General features: G+C 42.1%; 1 protein-coding gene across 1 annotated transcript in view; it reads right to left on the minus strand.

Moving 5' to 3' along the window:
* Nucleotides 1-21413, minus strand: part of ANK1 (ankyrin 1) — a 402733-nt gene that overhangs the window by 25251 nt on the left and 356069 nt on the right. Inside the window, 4 exon segments of the mRNA XM_073622316.1 lie at nt 475-558; nt 7898-8066; nt 9353-9425; nt 9514-9822. Coding sequence (XP_073478417.1) covers nt 475-558; nt 7898-8066; nt 9353-9425; nt 9514-9822 — 635 coding nt within the window.

Consider the following 21413-nt stretch of genomic DNA (forward strand, 5'->3'; position numbering starts at 1 on the left):
ATATAAATGACATTTTATGTACAACCTGACATTTGAAATGTGGAGAAAGCAGTGTCAGATAGTCCCAAAAAAATCCCCCCCAAACAAAACGTAATGGGGGAGATTTACTAAAACGGGAAAGTGCAAAATCCGGTGCAGCTGTGCATGGTAGCCGTTCAGCTTCTAACTTCAGCTTGTTCAATTAAGCTTTGGCAAAAAAACAAACAAAAAAAAAAAACTGGATGGATAATGTGCTATTGTGGTATTTATCAATTACAATGTACTAAAAGACTGATTTGTAGAAATGCATTGGAATTCTGGGAAAAAAAAAACAACACTTTTTTTTCTAGTTTAGAATGAAATTACCTTTTAAATCCAGCTCATCAAATAATAACGAGGTAACTCATGCAAGAAACAATAAATATAAAATAGGGTATGAAGCAAGCGATGTTGGGTGTAAATTGGGAAAGGGAAACATTCAAGGGACAAACCCACCTTCTTTGTGACTATGTTCCCCTGCTCATCTGTAAATTCCTCTTCTGTCACCTGCTCCCCAGGAATGTCAGGGACTTCATTCCCCTGAAAACAAAAGACAATGTTATTGCACAACAACAGCAGTAAATTGAGACGGTCTGCAGGAACTGTACATACAGGATCTGCAACCAGAAATAGCCATGCTGGCTCAGACACACCAGTTATTTATAACATGGGAAGTTTATGAAACAGACGTTACAGTTGAGCCCACATTGTAGCCCACAAGTGTATCTGAGATATGCAGAGACTGAGTCTTTTATTTTAAAGACTGGGCTTATTTATGCAGGAATCTGATCATTTCGTCTCCAGTTATTTAAAATTCTGCTTCTTTAGCTTTACTTACTTTCACCAAGGACAACCCTTGTAACTTAAAGTGAACTAAACACACCAAAGTATTAAAACATTATAAACAAGCAGTATATGTGGTTTAAAACAAAGTTTAATTACCCCTGTAGCTATTAGCATTGTGGAGAAATCTTCTATGTTCACAACTGAAGCACAGAAATCTCAGCTATTTTCTATGAGCTAGTTCAGGTGGCCAATAAAATATAGGCAGTTGAGCTGTGGTTTTACAGCCCCCTAACCACCCCTCAAAGCCCAACACAGCAGCCAGAAGGGTTGCACACATACTGTGGCAAAAATTATACCACTGTCAACAGGCCACTAAAAAACCGTCCTGCAACCGCACGCAATGCACAGGGTTACGGCATGGTGGTGCAGGCTTTTGAGGGTTACAACGGTGAGGAGGCAACATATCAGCTCCCAGGTGACAGGCGGCAAGGGCTGCCACTAACATAAATGAGTCCTATGTTAGCAGAATCTGGGCCAACTGCCAGTCCTCTAACATAAACACACAGCAGATGTTTCTAAGCTGTTAGAAATAGTGATGCACCGAAATTTCAGTCGTCAAAAATTATCAGCTGAAAATAGGGTTTTCAGCGTTGTGCCGAAAGAAAAAAAAAGTGCCGATAATGCCTGCCGTAAACGCCTGTGATTTTTCCACAATTTTACTGCAATTTTGCCTAGCTTATGCTATGTTTCTCATAGGTCATGTGACACAAAAAATGCATCAAATACGCAACAAATACGCATTTCAATGGGGAGGCGCGATTTTGGTGCAGTTTGCCAAGAATGCACTTTCTTGTTCTCTTTGAGGATTTTTTATGAATTACTTTACAATACAAGCAGCTAGAGAGGCGAGGGGTGGCTTGTTTTAAAGATTTTTTACTGCTTGATGATATATATATTTAAAGGGATACATCCAGAAGGGGATGAGACTTCAATGCTTATTAATAAAGATTAGTTAGGGGAAAAAGAAAGTCATTTGAAGCGCTCACTGGCTTTGGTTGCTTTGGTGGCTTTACATTCAACCAGGGCTACCCTCCAATAGGTTTCTCTTGAACCAATAGAAGGAGCACCAGACCAAATTCATAAAGGAGTCCTAGTATGTGTATGTATGAATGCCCTCAAGATTGTAAGCTCCTTGAGGGCAGGGACTGATTTGATTGTACAATGTACAGTATCTCAGAAAAGTGAGTACACCCCTCACATATTTTTAAATATTTTATTCTATCTTTTCATGTGACAACACTGAAGAAGTGACACTTTGCTTCAATGTAAAGTAGTGAATGTACAGATTGTATAACAGTGTAAATTTGCTGTCCCCTCAAAATAACTCAACACACAGCCATTAATGTCTAAACTGCTGGCAAAAAAGTGGGTACACCCCTACAAGGTCTCAGGTGTGAATGGGGAGTAGGTGTGTTAAATTTGGTGTTATCGCTCTCACTCTTTCATACTGATCACTGGAAGTTCAACATGGAACCTCATGGCAAAGAACTCTCTGAGGATCTGAAAAAAAGAATTGTTGCCTAGGCTTTAAGAAGATTGCCAAGACTCTGAAACTGAGCTGCAGCACGGTGGCAAAGACCATAAAGCGGTTAAACAGGACTGGTTCCACTCAGAACAGGCCTCACCATGGTCGACCAAAGAAGTTGAGTGCACGTGCTCAGCGTCATATCCAGAGGTTGTCTTTGGGAAATAGACATATGAGTGCTGCCAGCATTGCTGCAAAGGTTGAAGGGGTGGGGGGTCAACCTGTCAGTGCTCAGACCATACACCGCATACTGCATCAAATTGGTCTGCATGGCTGTAATCCCAGAAGGAAGCCTCTTCTAAAGATGATGCACAAGACAGCCCACAAACAGTTTGCTGAAGACAAGCAGACTAAGGACATGGATTACTAGAACCAAGTCCTGTGGTCTGATGAGTCCAAGATAAACTTATTTGGTTCAGATGGTGTCAAGAGTGTGTGGCGGCAACCAGGTGAGGAGTACAAAGACAAGTGTGTCTTGCCTACAGTCAAGCATGGTGGTGGGAGTGTCATGGCCTGGGGCTGCATGAGTGCTCCCGGCACTGGGGAGCTACAGTTTGTTGAGGGAACCATGAATGCCAACATGTACTGTGACATACTGAAGCAGAGCATGAACCCCTCTCTTCAGAGACTGGGCCACAGGGCAGTATTCCAACATGATATCGACCCCAACACACACCTCCAAGATGACCACTGCCTTGCTAAAGAAGCTGAGGGTGAAGGTGATGGACTGGCCAGGCATGTCTCCAGACCTAAACCCTATTGAGCATCTCTGGGGCATCCTCAAACAGAAGGTGGAGGAGCACAAGTTCTCCAACATCCACCAGCTCCGTGATGTCGTCATGGAGGAGTGGAAGAGGGCTCCAGTTGCAACCTGTGAAGCTCTGGTGAACTCCATACTAGAGCTGCATGCAGCTCTACTCCATACCCAAGAGGGTTAAGGCAGTGCTGGAAAATAATGGCGGCCACACAAAATATTGAAACTTTGGGCCCAATTTGGATATTTTCACTTAGGGATGTACTCACTTTTGTTGCCAGCGGTTTAGACATTAATGGCTGTATGTTGAGTTATTTTGAGGGGACAGCAAATTTACACTGTTATACAAGCTGTACACTCACTACTTTACATTGTAGCAAAGTGTCATTTCTTCAGTGTTGTCACATGAAAAAATATAATAAAATATTTACAAAAATGTGAGGAGTGTACTCACTTTTGTGACATACTGCATATGTAAAGTGCTGTGTAAATTGACAGCGCTATATAAGTACATGTAAAAATATTATTAATAACAAATACCATGTGGATGTTTACATCCTTCTCAGTGCTGTGAAGTCACCTGGGAAACTCAGGCATCTCCCTGTCATTTGGATTTACCCCAGCAGTGCCCACAGGTGCATGTGCAGAGATGAAGAGTGGTAGAAAAGGGGGTACATAGGTTAGTGATGTTGGATGAGGGGAACCAAAGGTATGCAGTGGTAAAAGAGGGGGTACAAATGCGAGCAGTACTGGATGAGGGGGTCCAAATGTATGCAGTGGTAGAAGAGGGGTTACAGAGGTTAGTAGTGTTGGATTAGGGGGACCAAAGGTATGCATGGTAAAAGAGGGGGTACAAAGGTGAGCAGTGCTGGATGAGAGGATCCAAAGGTATGCAGCGGTAGAAGAGAGGGTACAGAGGTTAGCAGTGTTGGATGAGGGGGTCCAAAGGTATGCAGTGGTAGAAGAGAGGGTACAGAGGTTAGCAGTGTTGGATGAGGGGGTCCAAAGGTATGCAGCGGTAGAAGAGAGGGTACAGAGGTTAGCAGTGTTGGATGAGGGGGTCCAAAGGTATGCAGCGGTAGAAGAGAGGGTACAGAGGTTAGCAGTGTTGGATGAGGGGTTCCAAAGGTATGCAGTGCTAGAAGAGGAGGTACAGAGCTTAGCAGTGTTGGATGAGGGGGTCCAAAGGTATGCAGCGGTAGAAGAGAGGGTACAGAGGTTAGCAGTGTTGGATGAGGGGTTCCAAAGGTATGCAGCAGTAGAAGAGGTTCGCAGTGTTGGATGAGAGGGTACAGAGGTTAGCAGTGTTGGATGAGGATGTACAAAGGTATGCAGTGGTTGAAGAGGGGGTATAGAGGTTAGCAATGTTGGATGAGGGGTTCCAAAGGTATGCAGAAGTAGAAGAGGTTAGCAGTGTTGGATGAGAGGGTACAGAGGTTAGCAGTGTTGGATGAGGGGGTACAAAGGTATGCAGTGGTAGAAGAGGGGGTATAGAGGTTAGCAGTGTTGGATGAGGGGGTCCAAAGGTATGCAGCAGTAAAAGAGGGGGTACTGAGGTTAGCAGTGTTGGATGAGGGGGTACAAAGATATGCAGTGGTAGAAGAGGAGGTACAGAGGTTAGCAGTGGCACAAGAGGGAGTGCAGAGGTGTGGAAAAGGGGACAAGCTGGTGCAGAAATGAGTGATGCTGGTCAGTGGGATTCAAAGGTGAGCGGTGGTAGAAAAGAGGCTGCAGAGGACAGCGGTGGACAAGGGGCACAGAGGTGACTGGTGGTGGAAAGGGGGCTGCAGAGTTGAGCAGTGGTGAATAAGGGGTTGCAGAGGTGAGCTGTGGATAAGGGGCACTGAACGGTATGGTGGACGAGGGTGGCGGAGCATCTTCCCTACCACATGACCGCTATGATTGGCTGTCACAGTGGGCACATGATCTGGCGTCCATTCCGTTGGCTTCAGATCAGAAGCCATGACCAAGAGATGTCAGAGGCAGCTCAGTCATTGTGCTGGGAGTATGTAGTGAGTGCGTTCCTAGCACACAACCTCAGACCGCAGTGGACGTATATGTGCAGCGACTGATCTTTAAGGCCCACTTTTTACTGCCACTGCATATATCCCTTATATATTACTGTGCAATTTTATGAGTTGGCTGACTCTCTAAAAAATATGGGCTCCCTGAGGCTGATATCTTATTCTAACAATTGTTAACAGACAGAATAGTTTATTTGAACCAGTAAGCGCTCCCTCTAGTGGCTAGTCTATTATTTTTTAGATTAAATACAACAATAAACATACACCGTAAGATTGTTGCTCTGGCTTTCAAGAACCAAACACACTGTTGCTAGAAGCAACAGTTATCTTACGCTTAAATAGTTTTTGTACATTTTCTTCATTCTATAGTGTGTCTATATATAAACTGATATACAGAGGATAAAAGTCCTATTGTATGCATTAGATCTATACATCGCACACTGCGTCCTATACACTGATGTACAGAGAGAAGAAAAGTCCTATTCTATAAATGGGATCCATAAACCGCACACTGCATCCTATACACTGATCTACAGAGAGAAGAAAAGTCCTATTCTATAAATGGGATCCATAAACCGCACACTACGTCCTATACACTGATGTACAGAGAGAAGAAAAGTCCTATTATGTAAATGAGACCTATATACCGCACACCGGGGTTAATTAACTAGAGGCAAATAGACTGTGCACTTTGCAAAGTACAATTGCTCCAGAGCTTAGTAAATGAGTTAGAGCTCTGCTGACGTCCATCATCCAATCATGTGCAAGCAAAAATGCTGTTTTTTTATTTTCCTTGCATGTGATTGGGTATTCTTTGCAAAGTGAAGTTTTACCTCATTTACTTTAAGCCCTGGAGCAACTGCACTTGCAGAATGCAACTGTACTTTACAAAGTGCACAGTCCATTTGCCTTTAGTAAATCCACCCCACTGTGTCCTATACACTGATATACAGAGGAGAACAGTGCTATTATATAAATGAGATCTATATACCACACACTGCGTCCTATACACTGATATACAGAGGAGAAAAGCCCTATTATATAAATGAGATCTATACACTGCACACTGCATCCTATACACTGATATACAGAGGAGAAAAGTCCTATTATATAAATGAGATCTATACACTGCACACTGCATCCTATACACTGATATACAGAGGAGAAAAGTCCTATTATATAAATGAGATCTATACACCGCACACTGCGTCCTATACACTGATATACAGAGGAGAAAAGCCCTATTATATAAATGAGATCTATACACCGCACACTGCGTCCTATACACTGATATACAGAGGAGAAAAGTCCTATTATATAAATGAGATCTATACACCGCACACTGCGTCCTATACACTGATATACAGAGGAGAAAAGTCCTATTATATAATTGAGATGTATACACCGCACACTGCATCCTATACACTGATATACAAAGGAGAAAAGTCCTATTATATAAATAGGGTGTACAACTGCCAATACATTCTAAAAATTCATATATGTTTTTTTTTCCAAAATTGAAACAGAAGATAAAGTGACAGTGATATAAGAAAGCTGTTCAGCCCCTTTACCTTGACGATCACTCTCCGGCGCACAACCTTGGTGGTCAGTGTCTCTTCGTCGTCCTCCACCCCTCCTTCCCCTAGTTCCCGGTCCAGTTCTGTGTGCATTCGCTTTAGTACAAACTTCGCTGCTCCTCGTACAATGTGCACCACATTCTGACAGCTCACCACAAAAAAGCCGATCAGGACTATGCAGACCCCTAGCTCTGTCAGAAAACCCCACATTCTTTACAATCTTTTCACTTGCTGAGGATAGACCCCTCTTTCTCAAACAATGAGATCTTAAATAACGTTAAATTCTAGATTCTCCTAACTAAACAACTGTGATGTTGGCGTCTTTGCCCAGTCCACCCCTCTCATATTCTTCACTCTTCCCTGACTGTACCATGAACCTATAATAATAGAGATAACATCAAAGAATAATACAGATGCAACTGGACGCCAGTGATTTGCTACTGTAAGCGAAGGATAAAAATAACACCCCTCTTCCACTAAGTATCTACTGATCCCAATAAGAGGACCTGCTAACATAAATCCTACTGATCAGCAGTTCGCCCAATCGAATTCCAAATGTCAGCCCTAAAATCAGCAGATGTTGAGGTGCGGGGGACGAGGGAAGCCCCGTATGTCAGCCCCTGGGAAGATTTCAGGCTCTGTGTCAGCTGTTTGATGAGGAGGGGCTGAAATTAGAGCTAAAGGGAAGGCAGAGGGACACTTAATACCCTGGCTGGAAAGTAAAAAGGTGGTAGAAAAGGGAAGAGTAACCTCAGAGCTGCGCTGAAAGTCACTGGGAGTCTGAAACTCACACCATCTTAAGAGTCCCATACACAAGGACTTCTGACTGTTCCTGCAGGAATAGATCAGACCCTTAGGACATTTTTTCACCCACATGCATTCCCACAATTCAATGCATGCTGGCTGATCTCTGTAGGCATTGCGTGGTGTTAGCTCACCTCTGTGATCAGCAGAGAATGATAGCCATAGGATTTACATGATGCTCGGAGGTGCTTTATGACTACACACTGGAAATAATCATGCAATGCATTGACTGGAGTTCTTGTATGTATGCATTTAGAGCCATTTGTGTTTTTGGATCTGTCTCTAGCCGAATATTTGATCTTTACAGATAGGGGATAATGAGGTGAGGACACACCATCAAAGCACTTACCCCTCCTTGCCGCCTTGAACTGTACACAGTGCTGTGTTCTACCCGGATCGTCGTGCTACTTTTTAACGTTGGGTGGAGCTCCTCATATGCCACTGGTGCGCCATTATCATGGTGAGGAGATCTACGTGGAGAGGAGGGTGCAGGGGCATCGGAAGTCCAGTCCAGAATCCTACAGATGGAAAAGATATGTGCTTAAAGGAAAGCTGTCATGACAGAAATGCACTGACCTCTCCTCTTGAAAAGGATTGCTTCTTGGCTGTCATTTCCATCCGATGGCTTTAATACTTTCCGAGTCATCGACATAGCGAAAATTTGCAGATTACTTACTCTGGGTCTTTGAGTCAGAAAGTATTGAGGTTAAAGGCAACAAGTAGTAAATGACAGCCCTAGTACTCCTTTTAGCTCACCCTTAATATCACCTGCAAGAATAAATCTAACATAGAAGTATATACAATTTAAAACCATTTGAAAAAATGTAGCTAATACTTTAAACAGAATTTTTCAATAGCACGGCTTCATAGTCACTTGCAGCTAAGTGGACCTGTTAGGCCACCATAATGTATGGTGCACAGGACTGATGTTTTGTAGTGGAGAGGAGAAGTCTGGCATTTTTACAGTTATAATAATTATGTCACTTTAAAGTGATTCTAAAGGCACGCTTTTTATTTTTTTAAAATAACAAACATGTCATACTTCCTGCTCTATGGAGTGGTTTTGCACAGAGCAGCCCGATCCTCCTCTTCTCAGGTCCCTCGCTGGTGATCCTGGCCCCTCCCCTGCCAAGTGCCCCCATAGCAAGCTGCTTTCTATAGGGGCACTTGTGCGAGCTCTGTAATTACAGTTTTCTCTTGGTCCTTCTGCAAAATCCTACAAATACCTGTTGATCCTGCCAGTGAAGTCCGCTTAATGCAGTCTCCTGAAATGGTGTTGCAACAATGCTGCACTGCTTCTGAATTCAGAAGGCTTCAATAAAAGGCTATGCCTGCTTACACTACAGTGGGATGAAAAAATGATGCAGGGAGCGTGGCTATCAGCATTGGAATTGCTGATTCACAAGCAACATCTAGTCCTACCCACTACTTTCTGGATTGACAACATTGCCTCTGTTGCTGAAACCCTCCCACTGTCAGCTGCAGTGTCTGGGAGAGGGAGCGTGTGAAATATAAAAAAAAGGAGTGTTTGGCTCAGTCAGGGAGGTAAAGGAAGCTTCTTCTTCTTTATGAGGCCTGTGCCAGTAACTGGGTTTGGTACTTGTTTAGACTGTCAAACAGGAACCCTTATATTTTAAATACAAAGAAACTAACTTATACTATTGACAGCAGGGGTGTTGCCAAGAGTAGCCAATCAGATTCCAATTGCCATTGTTCTAGCACAGAAATTAAATCTTTGGCTCTGTTCTGGTAATAGAATTGTGCAACCTTGTATATGGTTATATGGCACTGAGCCATGACTTACCTTTCTACACTACTTCCTGTCACTCTGCATGTGGTAGGTGTCTCTGTTATCCGGGCCTGGACCCGTTCTGGTCCTGCAATAAATGAACAAGGTGTTTAGAAATGATTGTCCACATGCTGAACCTCTCTCACTTTCTCACACCGTCATCTTTAACCTCTGACCTCCAGCTTCAGTCTCCTCCTCATCCAGCTCAGGGGAGCCCGAAGATGGACGCGGCTGGGCATCCCACTCATCCTCAGCCTTGCTGCATTCCAGGGATGAGTCCTCAGGAGCCACAAGGGAAGGGGACAGGCCTGAGGCCCATAGAGGCAGATCTGGTAGGTCCAACACCCCATCGGGCTCCGCGGTCGCCATGGGGACTCCATCCAAAATGGACGCTTCACTCCAGTACTGATCCATGCGCAATGGGGAGGGTAGGGAGTAGTTGAGAGAGGCCGGGGAAAGCAGCTCATCTTGTGCCAAGGACTGACCTGTGGGAGGGGAGGGTGGGGAAGGGGGTGTCACAGCCACTCACTCCAAAAAGCAGAAGATGCAATCATTTCCCACATCTGCCAATAACACAATTTAATGTGAAGCTACTGCTTCCCACTCAACCCAATGCAATAAACCCCATGTACTACGGTAAATATTCTGGAAATAAAAAAGTGAAATTCTAGTGCACCATTTCTCTACATTGTTTATTTCCTCCTTATAATGTACAGTGCTATGCACTTCAGCACTAACATGCCATTACGGCAAGTGGAGAAGTCATGTTTTCTGAAACTGTAGGATTCTGAATAAGACAATAGACAAGGTATGAGATCTCTGAGGAACGTATAGTATTTCTATGATTAAAGAAAAAAGTCTACCGTCATCTATGCTGGGCCTCATGAATGAAAACTGAAAAAGAAAAGGCATATAGATGCATTGCTATAGTAACATTTCAAAAGCTTTATCTCATTCTCCACACAAAAAGACAGCTGATCTGACTGGCTGTTAAAGGTCATCCTATAACTACACTCACTTTCTATCCACAGGGCCATTTTTCGTTTGCATGAATTTGTTTGCTCTGAAGTGCCTTTGTTGATGGGCTTTTGCTTGTTTCAAGCTGGTTTTTGAATTCCCATACAAAAATCTATGAGAACGCAAAGACCGCTTGAAGCAGATCCAATAGAAGTGAGAAGGAGGTTAACTGCAGGTCATGTGCACCTGTCAATAAATTCTGAAAGATCTCAGAAGCATCTCAAACTGATGGTGCCAACACAAGCTCAAAGCCCGTTAACACAGGCCCTTACTATGTATAGGTGACATTGCACCTTAATGGGGCTTTCTGGGACAAATTAAATTTGGACACCTGCCTTGGACTCCTCAGTACTGTCCTTATATGTCATAATGTGACTCTCATACTTCTTTACATACTTTTAACATCCAACACATAGATGGAATGGTACTCAGACAGTAAGCAGAGTCAGAGGAAGAAGCAGAACTTGGAGCCAATTATGTCATCACAAGTGCAGAGTGATGATGTCACAATGCTCTTACTTGCCATATCTACTTTTCGTATGTGTATCTGGAGCCTCTGTATGCTATTTCTGTGCAAGATTGCTGTTGACCTCGACTTACAGGAAAGGTCACTGGAAGCTTTCTGATGTACAGGAATAACATACGGAGAAACTGAATGCCCTAGAGTGAGTTCAGAGTGCTGCAGCCCAGCTCCATTGTAGCCTTATGGCCACAAAGGTGCATGCACCTCCTAGCACTCTCTTAAACGGGTGGTTTCAGTCCCAGTGACATTAAGTAAGGATGTGACATTGATATTATACAAAACTGTCTCCGATTTTATCCTATTCCAGAAAACCTCTTAATTTTCTATCCTACACAAGACACAATTAACCAAAACCACGCCAACCTTGTTTATGTTGTGAATAAAACTGAGAGGGCTAAGCTCTGGGTTCCTACTTACAGTGAGATATATTAGGGACACGTCCCTATATAGAGTGTGAGCTGCTGAATGTGCAGGCTGCGAGGCCCCTTGTCACCACTTGCTTACCCAGCTGTTTGAGCCGTCAGAAGTGACAGACACCCTGCCACGTGTCACACCCTGTCTGCTGCTTTTAGAAAGATGAGACCCCCAGAAGGGACAAGGCAAGAGGGGCTGCTGCAAGAGAAAATCTACCATGTCACCTGACATAAATGTTATTTAGACATTGTGAGAGCTCACCACAGCTAATCGGTAACAGTGTGTAAAAGAAAGCAGTGATTACTGGCAGTGCAACACAGGATGTCTGCCATATCTATACAACGCACAACACCACAACCCCACAACCTATAACGACACAAGTCACAACACTCGTGCACATGCACACAAAGACACTGACAAACGCAGATTTAGAAAAGTGAGACCTCCGTTCTGCTAACTATCCCTCTGCAGAGGTAAGGAAAAAATATTAATGTGCACAGATAAACCTCAGAGGACATTTACCATATGGCATGGCACTGGAACCTTTCTCTGACTTTAAAATACCTTTGTGTTTATCGAGATTTTGTAATTACATCAGTGAAAAAATATTGTACGGTTACATCTTGTCACCTGAAAATCAGGAAATAGATGTTTTTAAAAAAATACAGTGGATAGCGCTTATGCATCCCTTGAGAAGAGGGACTGGATCATTGGTATACTCATCAGGGTCCTAGACCATGGTGAAGCTGGCAGCCTCCATATGCAATTATTGCTTATTAAGCAAACCTGTAGCATATGGATTTTAATTCAACAATTGTATAAGTAACCCATACTGGCTTCATTTTAGATTTCAGCTCTTCTTTATGGATAGGTTAACAAAAAACATCATCTGTAACAAGTATTTGAAATCTCAGTAAGTGCAAAGTGCGTATAGCGAGCACACCAGATAACAGCAGCTGGCACGCAAGGTGATTGTACAAAACCTTGTAAGTAACAAAAACAATATATAGCGCATCACTTGATTAGTTAATCTAATAAAAGAAATTCAGTAAAAGTTCAAACAAGGAATAGGGGCGCCATTGTGATCACACTTTGCAATACTTCAGATGCTCTTTGAACTTTTACTAAACAAGTAACAAGGCACAATATGCATATACCTTACAATGTGGTACCCAATTGTCCAGGAATATGGATGTATGTACAGATGTGTACACTAATGATATAAAATTGCTATGTCAGTCAGGGCAGCCACCAAGAAACCAAAAGCGAGTTCCAATAGCTGAGAAGAAACAAGGAATAGGGGCGCCTCTGAGAAGTTATCATAAAACACTTTATTACAAACATAATATCCACTCACATGAAGGTAGGAGAAGTCATGTACAGGAGCATGATGAGGAAGATGGTGACAGCAGTCCAGTGGAGGAGAGAAAGATCAGTCCAATGATGACATAAATGTCAGTGGAGAGAGGGAGAAAGGACGTCCGGCCGGATGGCAGGGCTGCGCTGTATCTCCACATCGCACTGTCCCTGTGTGGTGAGGGGAGAGACACGGCCTGATCTTTCTCTCCTCCACTGGACTGCTGTCACCATCTTCCAGGGACACTGAACTACACCGGTGTGTGTATGTGCTCAGCCATCGGCACCCCTGCCTGCCTGGACCTGATTGTGCTTCAGCTACACTGAAACAGCTTCTGCCTACAGTCCTGCATTTCTCATCTCTTCAGCCCTCATCATGCTCCTGTACATGACTTCTACCTTCATTTGAGTGGATATTATGTTTGTAATAAAGTGTTTTATGATAACTTCTCAGAGGCGCCCCTATTCCTTGTTTCTTCTCAGCTATTGGAACTCGCTTTTGGTTTCTTGGTGGCTGCCCTGACTGACATAGCGATTTTATATCATTAGTACACATCTGTACATACATCCATATTCCTGGACAATTGGGTACCACATTGTAAGGTATATGCATATTGCGCCTTGGTACTTGTTTAGTAAAATTTCAAAGAGCATCTGAAGTATTGCAAAGTGTGATCACAATGTGTGAAAAAGTTCATCCAGTATGAATATTCCTAGATTGCTAGATGCTCACCAGTACTTAAAAACATCTAGCAGTGTGTAACATCCAACAGAATCCACCAAAAATCGCGAGGAAGATCCAGTGAATGTGAGCCTCTACCCAAGCTGTGCACTCACCAGAATTAAGGTATAAAACAGCTCCAATCAATGCCTCTTAGCAGACACTCCTCATTATCTCCTATCGGCACTGTAATTTCCTTCATTGAGGGATCCACAAGCTGTGTATAAAGAGCTCACCAAACAGGACCCCAAAAGTACTTGTATAGTGTAGTACTTTATTGTAAAACTTTAAAATAACATTAGAGCATTAAAGTGTAGTAAAACAAAACAGCCAAACTTACAATGGCGGCCGCCGCTCCAGACACGTGGATGCGGCAGCGTGACATCAGCACGTAGGTCCCTTCGGACGCGCTTTGTGCGCATGCGCGTTATCAAGGGCTACTCCCCTGGAGTGGCTGGAGCGGCGGCTGCCATTGTAAGTTTGGCTGTTTTGTTTTACTACATTTTAATGCTGCAGCATTTATCTGGATGTAATTTTAAAGTTTTATAAAAAACTACTACACTATACAAGTACTTTTGGGCTCCTGTTTGGTGAGCTCTTTATACACAGCTCGTGGATCCCTGAATGAAGGAGGTTACAGTGCCAATAGGAGATGATGGGGAGTGTCTGCTAAGAGGCATTGATTGGAGCTGTTTTATACCTTAATTCTGGTGAGTGCATAGTTTGGGTGGAGGCTAACAAGCTCCGGCTTATCCTCACGATTTTAGGTGGCTTCTGTTGGATGTTACACCCTGCTAAATGATTTAAAGTCCTGGTGAGCGTCTAGCACTCTATGATTATTCATGCTGGATGAACTTTTTCACACATTGTGATCACACTTTGCGATACTTCAGTTGCTCTATGGACTTTTATCGAATTTCTTTTATTAAGTGCTGCACTATATATTGCATTTTAAATCTGCAATTGGTGTTACTTTCAATATAGTTTCTGCAGTCCTCTATTAAGCTGGCCATGCAATATGCAATTTTCTTATTCAATTTCCTTTAGATTTACCTTCAACTATGTAGTGCAAGGGCCTGCCTGATTGCATAAAAATCGAAAGTGTTTAGGTTTGAAAAGATATATGGTTTTGGAAAATCTAAAGGAAAATTGTACAAGAAAATTATACATGGCCTGCCTTAGAATGAGACGTCACTGAACCTGCTACTGAATGCAGTCATTTCAGCAGCATGCCTATTCCCCACCATGCTTTTAAAGCTTGGCCTTAAAACACAATTAAAGAAGAAAGCAGCAGAATACATTCAACAGATGGTAAAAACCTTGAATGTGAGGTTCTTATTGTGGTTAGCACAGAGATACTGTAGCTCCCTAAGGTTGCCCAGAATCCAAAGCACAGGGAGATGATCTGCAAGGAAGAACTGCTGTACTCTGTATAAGAATAGTGGTCTTTGTGCAGCGGACTGAGTCCGCTCTTGATGAGTCACAACTCAAACAACAGAAAAACAGGAGCCTGGGATCCAAGTTAGATTAAAAGCAACTGATTTGTTAGCAAAAATTTATAGCACACTTACAGCTTAAATCTGGTAGATAAGGGTGGGAAGCAGAGGGCACCAGGACAGACACATAACCAGGCTAAGCTGAAGTAGCATCAACTCCTGATCTAATAGCTGGCATCTGAGGGATCTGCCACATTCAAGGTTTTCCCTGCCCATTGTCACTTATTTTGACAGCTTAGAGAGAAAATTGGGCATGTAAATTGCCCAAGGTCAGACTTTAGAGGCACAATGGAGAGTAATAGGTAAAAAAAGATATATTTTATTTATAACAATACATGGTACAAAAAAGCAGAAATAGATAAAGGATTAAAAGCATATGATACATAATACATGGCAAATATAAATATGCATGATATACATGGTAGTGAGCCCCTGTGCGTCAACACGTTTCGCTGTCTAGCTTCATCAGAACATTTAGGGGTTGTTGAAAGAGAAAACAGGTCTCATTATCTAAAAATAAAACATATAAATGAGATTTCATATAATGGCAGCATATATTTAAAATAGATCATCTTCACATCTGAACGACATACGTGGCACACACATGAAAAAATACCTTGCAAGGGAGTCCAAAGAGAGACTAATCTCACCCCTTAAGCCTCAAATGTCACCATATACTGGCTCAGTGCTGTGAATATCCAAGCACCTGAGATACTGTATATGGTGACATTTGAGGCTTAAGGGATGAGATTAGTCTCTCTTTGGACTCACTTGCAAGGTATTTTTTCATGTGTGTGCCACGTATGTCATCCTTGCCATGTATTATGTATCATATGCTTTTAATCCTTTATCTCTTTTTGCTTTTTTGTACCATGTATTGTTATAAATAAAATATATATTTTTTTTACTTATTACTGTCCATTGTGCCTCTAAAGTCCGGCCTTGGGCTATTTACATGCCCCATTTTTCTCTCTAACAATCCCTTATATGGATATGGCCATAGGAGTGTTTCACTTATATTTTCTTTTGACAGCTGTCAGAGCAAGATTCCTGTATGCTGGCTATTAGATCAGAAGTTGCTGCCCACACTTCCCACACTTCCCACACTGATCTACCAGATTTTAGATTTAAGTGTGCTATAAATTTTTGCTAATAAATCAGTTGTTTTTTTTCTACCCTGCTTCCCCGAAAATAAGACCTAGCATGATTGTCAGTGATGGCTGCAATATAAGCCCTACCCCCCAAATAAGCCCTCCCCTGTTTCCCCGAAAATAAGCCCTACCCTGAAAATAAGACCTACAAGGACTTTAACTAGGGCTTATTTGGGGGGTAGGGCTTATATTGCAGCCATCACCGACAATCACGCTAGGTCTTATTATTGGGGAAACAGGGTAACATAGATCCCAGGCTGATGTTTTTCTGTTGTTTGAGCTGCACTGGATCACCCTGGATTCTTTTGTTGAAGCTGCAGGATCCTATTACTTCATGATTCTTGGTTCCCTTGTGACCTGGATGGTACTTTTTGGTGCCGTGGATTCTGGATACTGAAGCTGAGACTTGTGGTGCGCTGTGGTGGTTTGTGATGAGTCACAACTAGTGCTCTCCAATCAGCAGGAAGCATGAGCTGTTGTGACTAAAAGAGAGGACATGTTGGACCACTGCAGAGAGACCACTGCTTTCACGCAGAGAGCAGCAGTCCTTTAACGGTAGCCTGCACCTTGGATTTTGGGCAGCTGGGGAGTTATTTTACTACTAATCACAGTAAGAACCTTGCTTCAAAGATTTTTACCGCATGGAGTCTGTTTTGCTGCTTTCTTAAGCTGTAGTTGGGCTTTAAGGGTAAGGGAAAAAGGTAATAAAGAGAAGGCCGTAAACCTGTACAATGAAGAGCACAAAAGCTGAATCAACATCAATATTGTTTTTAATGGACATGTAAAAAATGGTTATATTTTGTAAATGCATTTATTACTTGAATTAATAAATGACCTCTGATTTCTAGATGTGTACATTTTGATGTGATGGGAAAACATTTGGCACAGATGTCCCAGTAGGAAAATCACTCATAGACAAGGAGGGAACGTGTCACAATCATTCGCTTATAATATGTGTAGAACTTCATCTGATAATGGCATTAAATTAAACTAAGTTGCAGGAATAGGAGGGCTGGTAAGGTAGCAAAGAAAATGTATGCATTATATAAAAAATAGGTCTTCATACTTTGCTTGGCAGCCCTTTTAGCTCTGCCACATTGGGAATGGCTGTGATGAGGACTTGGTCATTCTGAAAATGATGCGTCCAATAGAATTACATAAAGATGCCATATGGCTGGCCACGGGGAAAGGCTTTTACTATATTGGATATTACTATAACTCATTCATTAATTAATTGCACTTTAAATTATGTGTAATATAAAATAAATCATGCATTGCATATGTATTTACATTTATATACATAAAAGGATATTCAAAATGTAATTCACAGTGTTTTCAGCACACAATTATTTAAAGTGGAACTCAAAACCTTGTTTTTTAGTTGTTATTCAGGTCAGAGTTTAATTGCTGCTTAAGTCCCATTGGGAAGATTTCCCACCACTTCCTGCCTTGCCCTTTCCCATTTGACTAATATAACAGGATTTAATTCTATGTCCCCGTTGGACATAATATCCTAATTTTTATTACCAGTGACACAACAGGAAGTAAAGGGAATCACACAGGAACACAATCAATAAAACTTAACCGAGGTTCCAACCTTTTCCTGTTCTATTCAAAGGAAAAAAAAAAGATTTTGCCGGTGCTCCACTTTAAACCAATGGTTCCAGCTCTCAGGTACAGTTGCAATAAAAAGTATGTGAACCCTTTTGGAACTATATGGATTTCTGCACAAATTGGTCATAAAATGTGATCTGATCTTCATCTAAGTCACAACAATAGACATTTACAGTCTGCTTAAACTAATAACACACAAAGAATTAAATGTTACCATGTTTTTATTGAACACACCATGTAAACATTCACAGTGCAGGTGGAAAAAGTATGTGAACCCTTGGATTTAATAACTGGTTGAACCTCCTTTGGCAGCAATAACTTTAACCAAACGTTTCCTGTAGTTGCAGATTAGACGTGTACAACGGTCAGGAGTAATTCTTGACCATTCCTCTTTACAGAACTGTTTCAGTTCAGCAATATTCTTGGGATGTCTGGTGTGAATTGCTTTCTTGAGGTCATGCCACAGCATCTCAATCGGGTTGAGGTCAGGACTCTGACTGGGCCACTCCAGAAGGCATATTTTCTTCTGTTTAAGCCATTCTGTTCTTGATTTACTTCTATGCTTTGGGTCGTTGTCCTGTTGCAACACCCATCTTCTGTTGAGCTTCAGCGGTGGACAGATTGCCTTAAGTTCTCCTGCAAAATGTCTTGATAAACTTGGGAATTCATTTTTCGATGATAGTAATCCGTCCAGGCCCTGACGCAGCAAAGCAGCCTCAAACCATGATGCCTCCACCACCATACTTCACAGTTGGGATGAGGTTTTGATGTTGGTGTGATGTGGCTCTTTTTTCCACACATAGTGTTGTGTGTTTCTTCCGAACAACTCAACTTTGGTTTCATCTGTCCACAGAATATTTTGCCAGTACTGCTGTGGAACATCCAGGTGCTCTTGTGCAAACTGTAAACATGCAGCAATTTTTTTTTGGACAGCAGTGACTTCCTCTGTGGTATCCTCCCATGAAATCCATTTTTGTTTAGTGTTTTACGTATCGTAGATTCGCTAACAGGGATGTTAGCATATGCCAGAGACTTTTGTAAGTCTTTAGCTGACACTCTAGGATTCTTCTTCACCTCATTGAGCAGTCTGCGCTGTGCTCTTGCAGTCATCTTTACAGGACCCCCACTTCTAGGGAGAGTAGCAGCAGTGCTGAACTTTCTCCATTTATCGACAATTTGTCTTACCGTGGACTGATGAACAGCAAGGCTTTTGGAGATACTTTTATAACCCTTTCCATCTTTATGCAAGTCAACAATTCTTAATCAGAGGTTTTCTGAGAGCTCTTTTGTGCGAGGCATCATTCACATCAGGCAATGCTTCTTGTAAAAAGCAAAACCAGAACTGGTGTGTGTTCTTTAAGGGCAGGGCAGCTGTAACCAACACCTCCAATCTCATCTCATTGATTGGACTCCAGTTGGCTGACACCTCACTCCAATTAGCTCTTGGAGATCTCATTAGTCTAGGGGTTCACACACTTTTTTCATCTGCACTGTGAATGTTTACATCATGGTGTGTTCAATAAAAACATGGTAACATTTAATTCTTTTTGTGTTATTAGTTTAAGCAGACTGTGATTGTCTATTGTTGTGACTTCAATGAAGATCGGATCACATTTTATGACCAATTTGTGCAGAAATCCATATCATTCCAAAAGGGTTCACATACTTTTTATTGCAACTGTAGTTGTGCTGGAATGTCAGTGCAATGTTTTCCATATGACTAAAAATGCTACAGAGATACATGCATCCCTTGGGACAAGGAGAGGGTTTGAGGGTGGTCCTGACTGATAAAGGGAGGAGAGTAGCATGAGGAGGTCAGAGGTTAGATGTGAACGGATAAGCTCAGCAAAAGAGTGAGAGAGAAGGAGAGAGAGAAAAAGGAGAAAGAGTGGGTGAGACAAACACACATTGAGTCCAGCCCCCCCAGTTATTGTCCCTGGGGTAAGTGATGTGACAGATGTGAACCATACCAGTTAGTTGTTAAAAAAGGAGACACAGATCAGGGTGTACAGGAGCAGGCAATCCTTAGCTGTTCTCAATGTCAGGCCTCATTCAGAAAGAGTAAAGGCCGCATTTCTAAAAGAATACTGTAAGGTGGAATTCCCCTTCTGGCATACAGACATTACTATACAGTAAAACCTTGGTTTGAGAGTAACTTGGTTTGAGAGCGTTTTGCAAGACAAGCAAAATTTTTAAATAAATTTTGACTTGATATACAAGCGATGTCTTGATATAAAAGTAGCGTCACATCACAACTGAGTATAAAATTGGAGAGAGGCACCTCTAAGTGTAGCAATATGGTTACATTTAATGAAGGTACAACATTTAGCAACATGTTGCTACACTAAGCCCCGGTTCACACAGGGGCGGCACGACTTGCAGGTCGCCTCACCGAGGCGACCTGTACACGACTGCCACGGCGACTTGCAAAACGACTTCTGTATAGAAGTCTATGCAAGTTGCCCCAAGTCGCCCCCAAAGTAGTACAGGAACCTTTTTCTAAGTCGGAGCGACTTGCGTCGCTCCTATTAGAACAGTTCCATTGTACAGAACGGGAGGCGACTTGTCAGGTGGCTAGGTCGCCTGACAAGTCGCCCCTGTGTGAACCGGCACTTAGAGGCACCTCACTTCTATTTTAGTCTCTGTAGCTCCTGCTGGATTTTGCTTCTAATCCCCTTGTGGAGGATTCCATTTATGAATGGACATTTTATGGTTACACAACCTGGTAACATTGTTTTAATCTTTTTATATTGACTATAAACTGAAGGACCTATTAATAAATGGTTGTGGAACGAATCATTTGAGTTTCCATAGTTTCTTATGGGGAAATTTACTTTGATATACAAGTGCTTTGGATTACAAGCATGTTTCTGGAACAAATTATGCTTGCAAACCAAGGTTTTACTGTACAGTACAAAGACAGTAGACGTGGTAGAATTGAGTATATTTTTTTAGGAATTAATGTACATTAAAGTATAACTAAAGGCAAAACGTTTATTAGTTTTGGATTGAGTGGAGAGGGATAAAAACATCTGCCAATTTTTACTGCGGTCTGTGCCTCCATTAAGAAGACTCTCCCTTTCTTTTTCTATTGTTTACCATTATCATTGATTATCATTGATAGTGAAAGTAAAAGAAAATTCCAAATTTTGGGTTGTCCCCAGAAAAGTAATAGAGAGGAAATCTTCCAATGGGGAGACTAGGTCTGGTGACCTGGGGGTCCCCGAGGAATTCCCTTAATTTATAGGGATTTCCTCTCACTTCCTGTTTGGCTATGGGACAGGAAGTGAAGGGAAATCTCCCCAATCGGACACAGATGGTGAAAAAAAATGTGACGGGGGTTACATCCCTTGCTTTATCCAAAATGAAAAAAGTTTTGCCTATAGTTCTACTTTAAAGAATTTTTAAGAACACAGCTCGTGTACTCGTAATTGGCAAAAGGCTATGGGCTTTGATCGGCAAATGCAGCGTAATCTTGACATCAGTTTGAGATGCTTCTGAGATAATTTAGAATTGACTGCAGGTGCATTAAACCCACGGTTGATCTGCATTTGACCTGCCAATGAGAACAATCAACTGCACAAGTTGGATTTTCCTAACTAATCACTATCTTCCCCCACACTAGGGCCAAGGTGTCTGCATAGTGTATAAACATGTACAGTCAGCTAATCATGAAAGGTTGTTTACAATTTGGATCTGCGGACTGCCCCCCGTATGTCTACCTATCACCTTTACAAACCAGAGTACCTGAGGTCTTCAAGGAAACCTTTGATTAGAAAGCCAT

Source organism: Aquarana catesbeiana, linkage group LG03 (assembly GCF_042186555.1).
Source record: "Aquarana catesbeiana isolate 2022-GZ linkage group LG03, ASM4218655v1, whole genome shotgun sequence".
Lineage (NCBI taxonomy): Eukaryota > Metazoa > Chordata > Amphibia > Anura > Ranidae > Aquarana > Aquarana catesbeiana.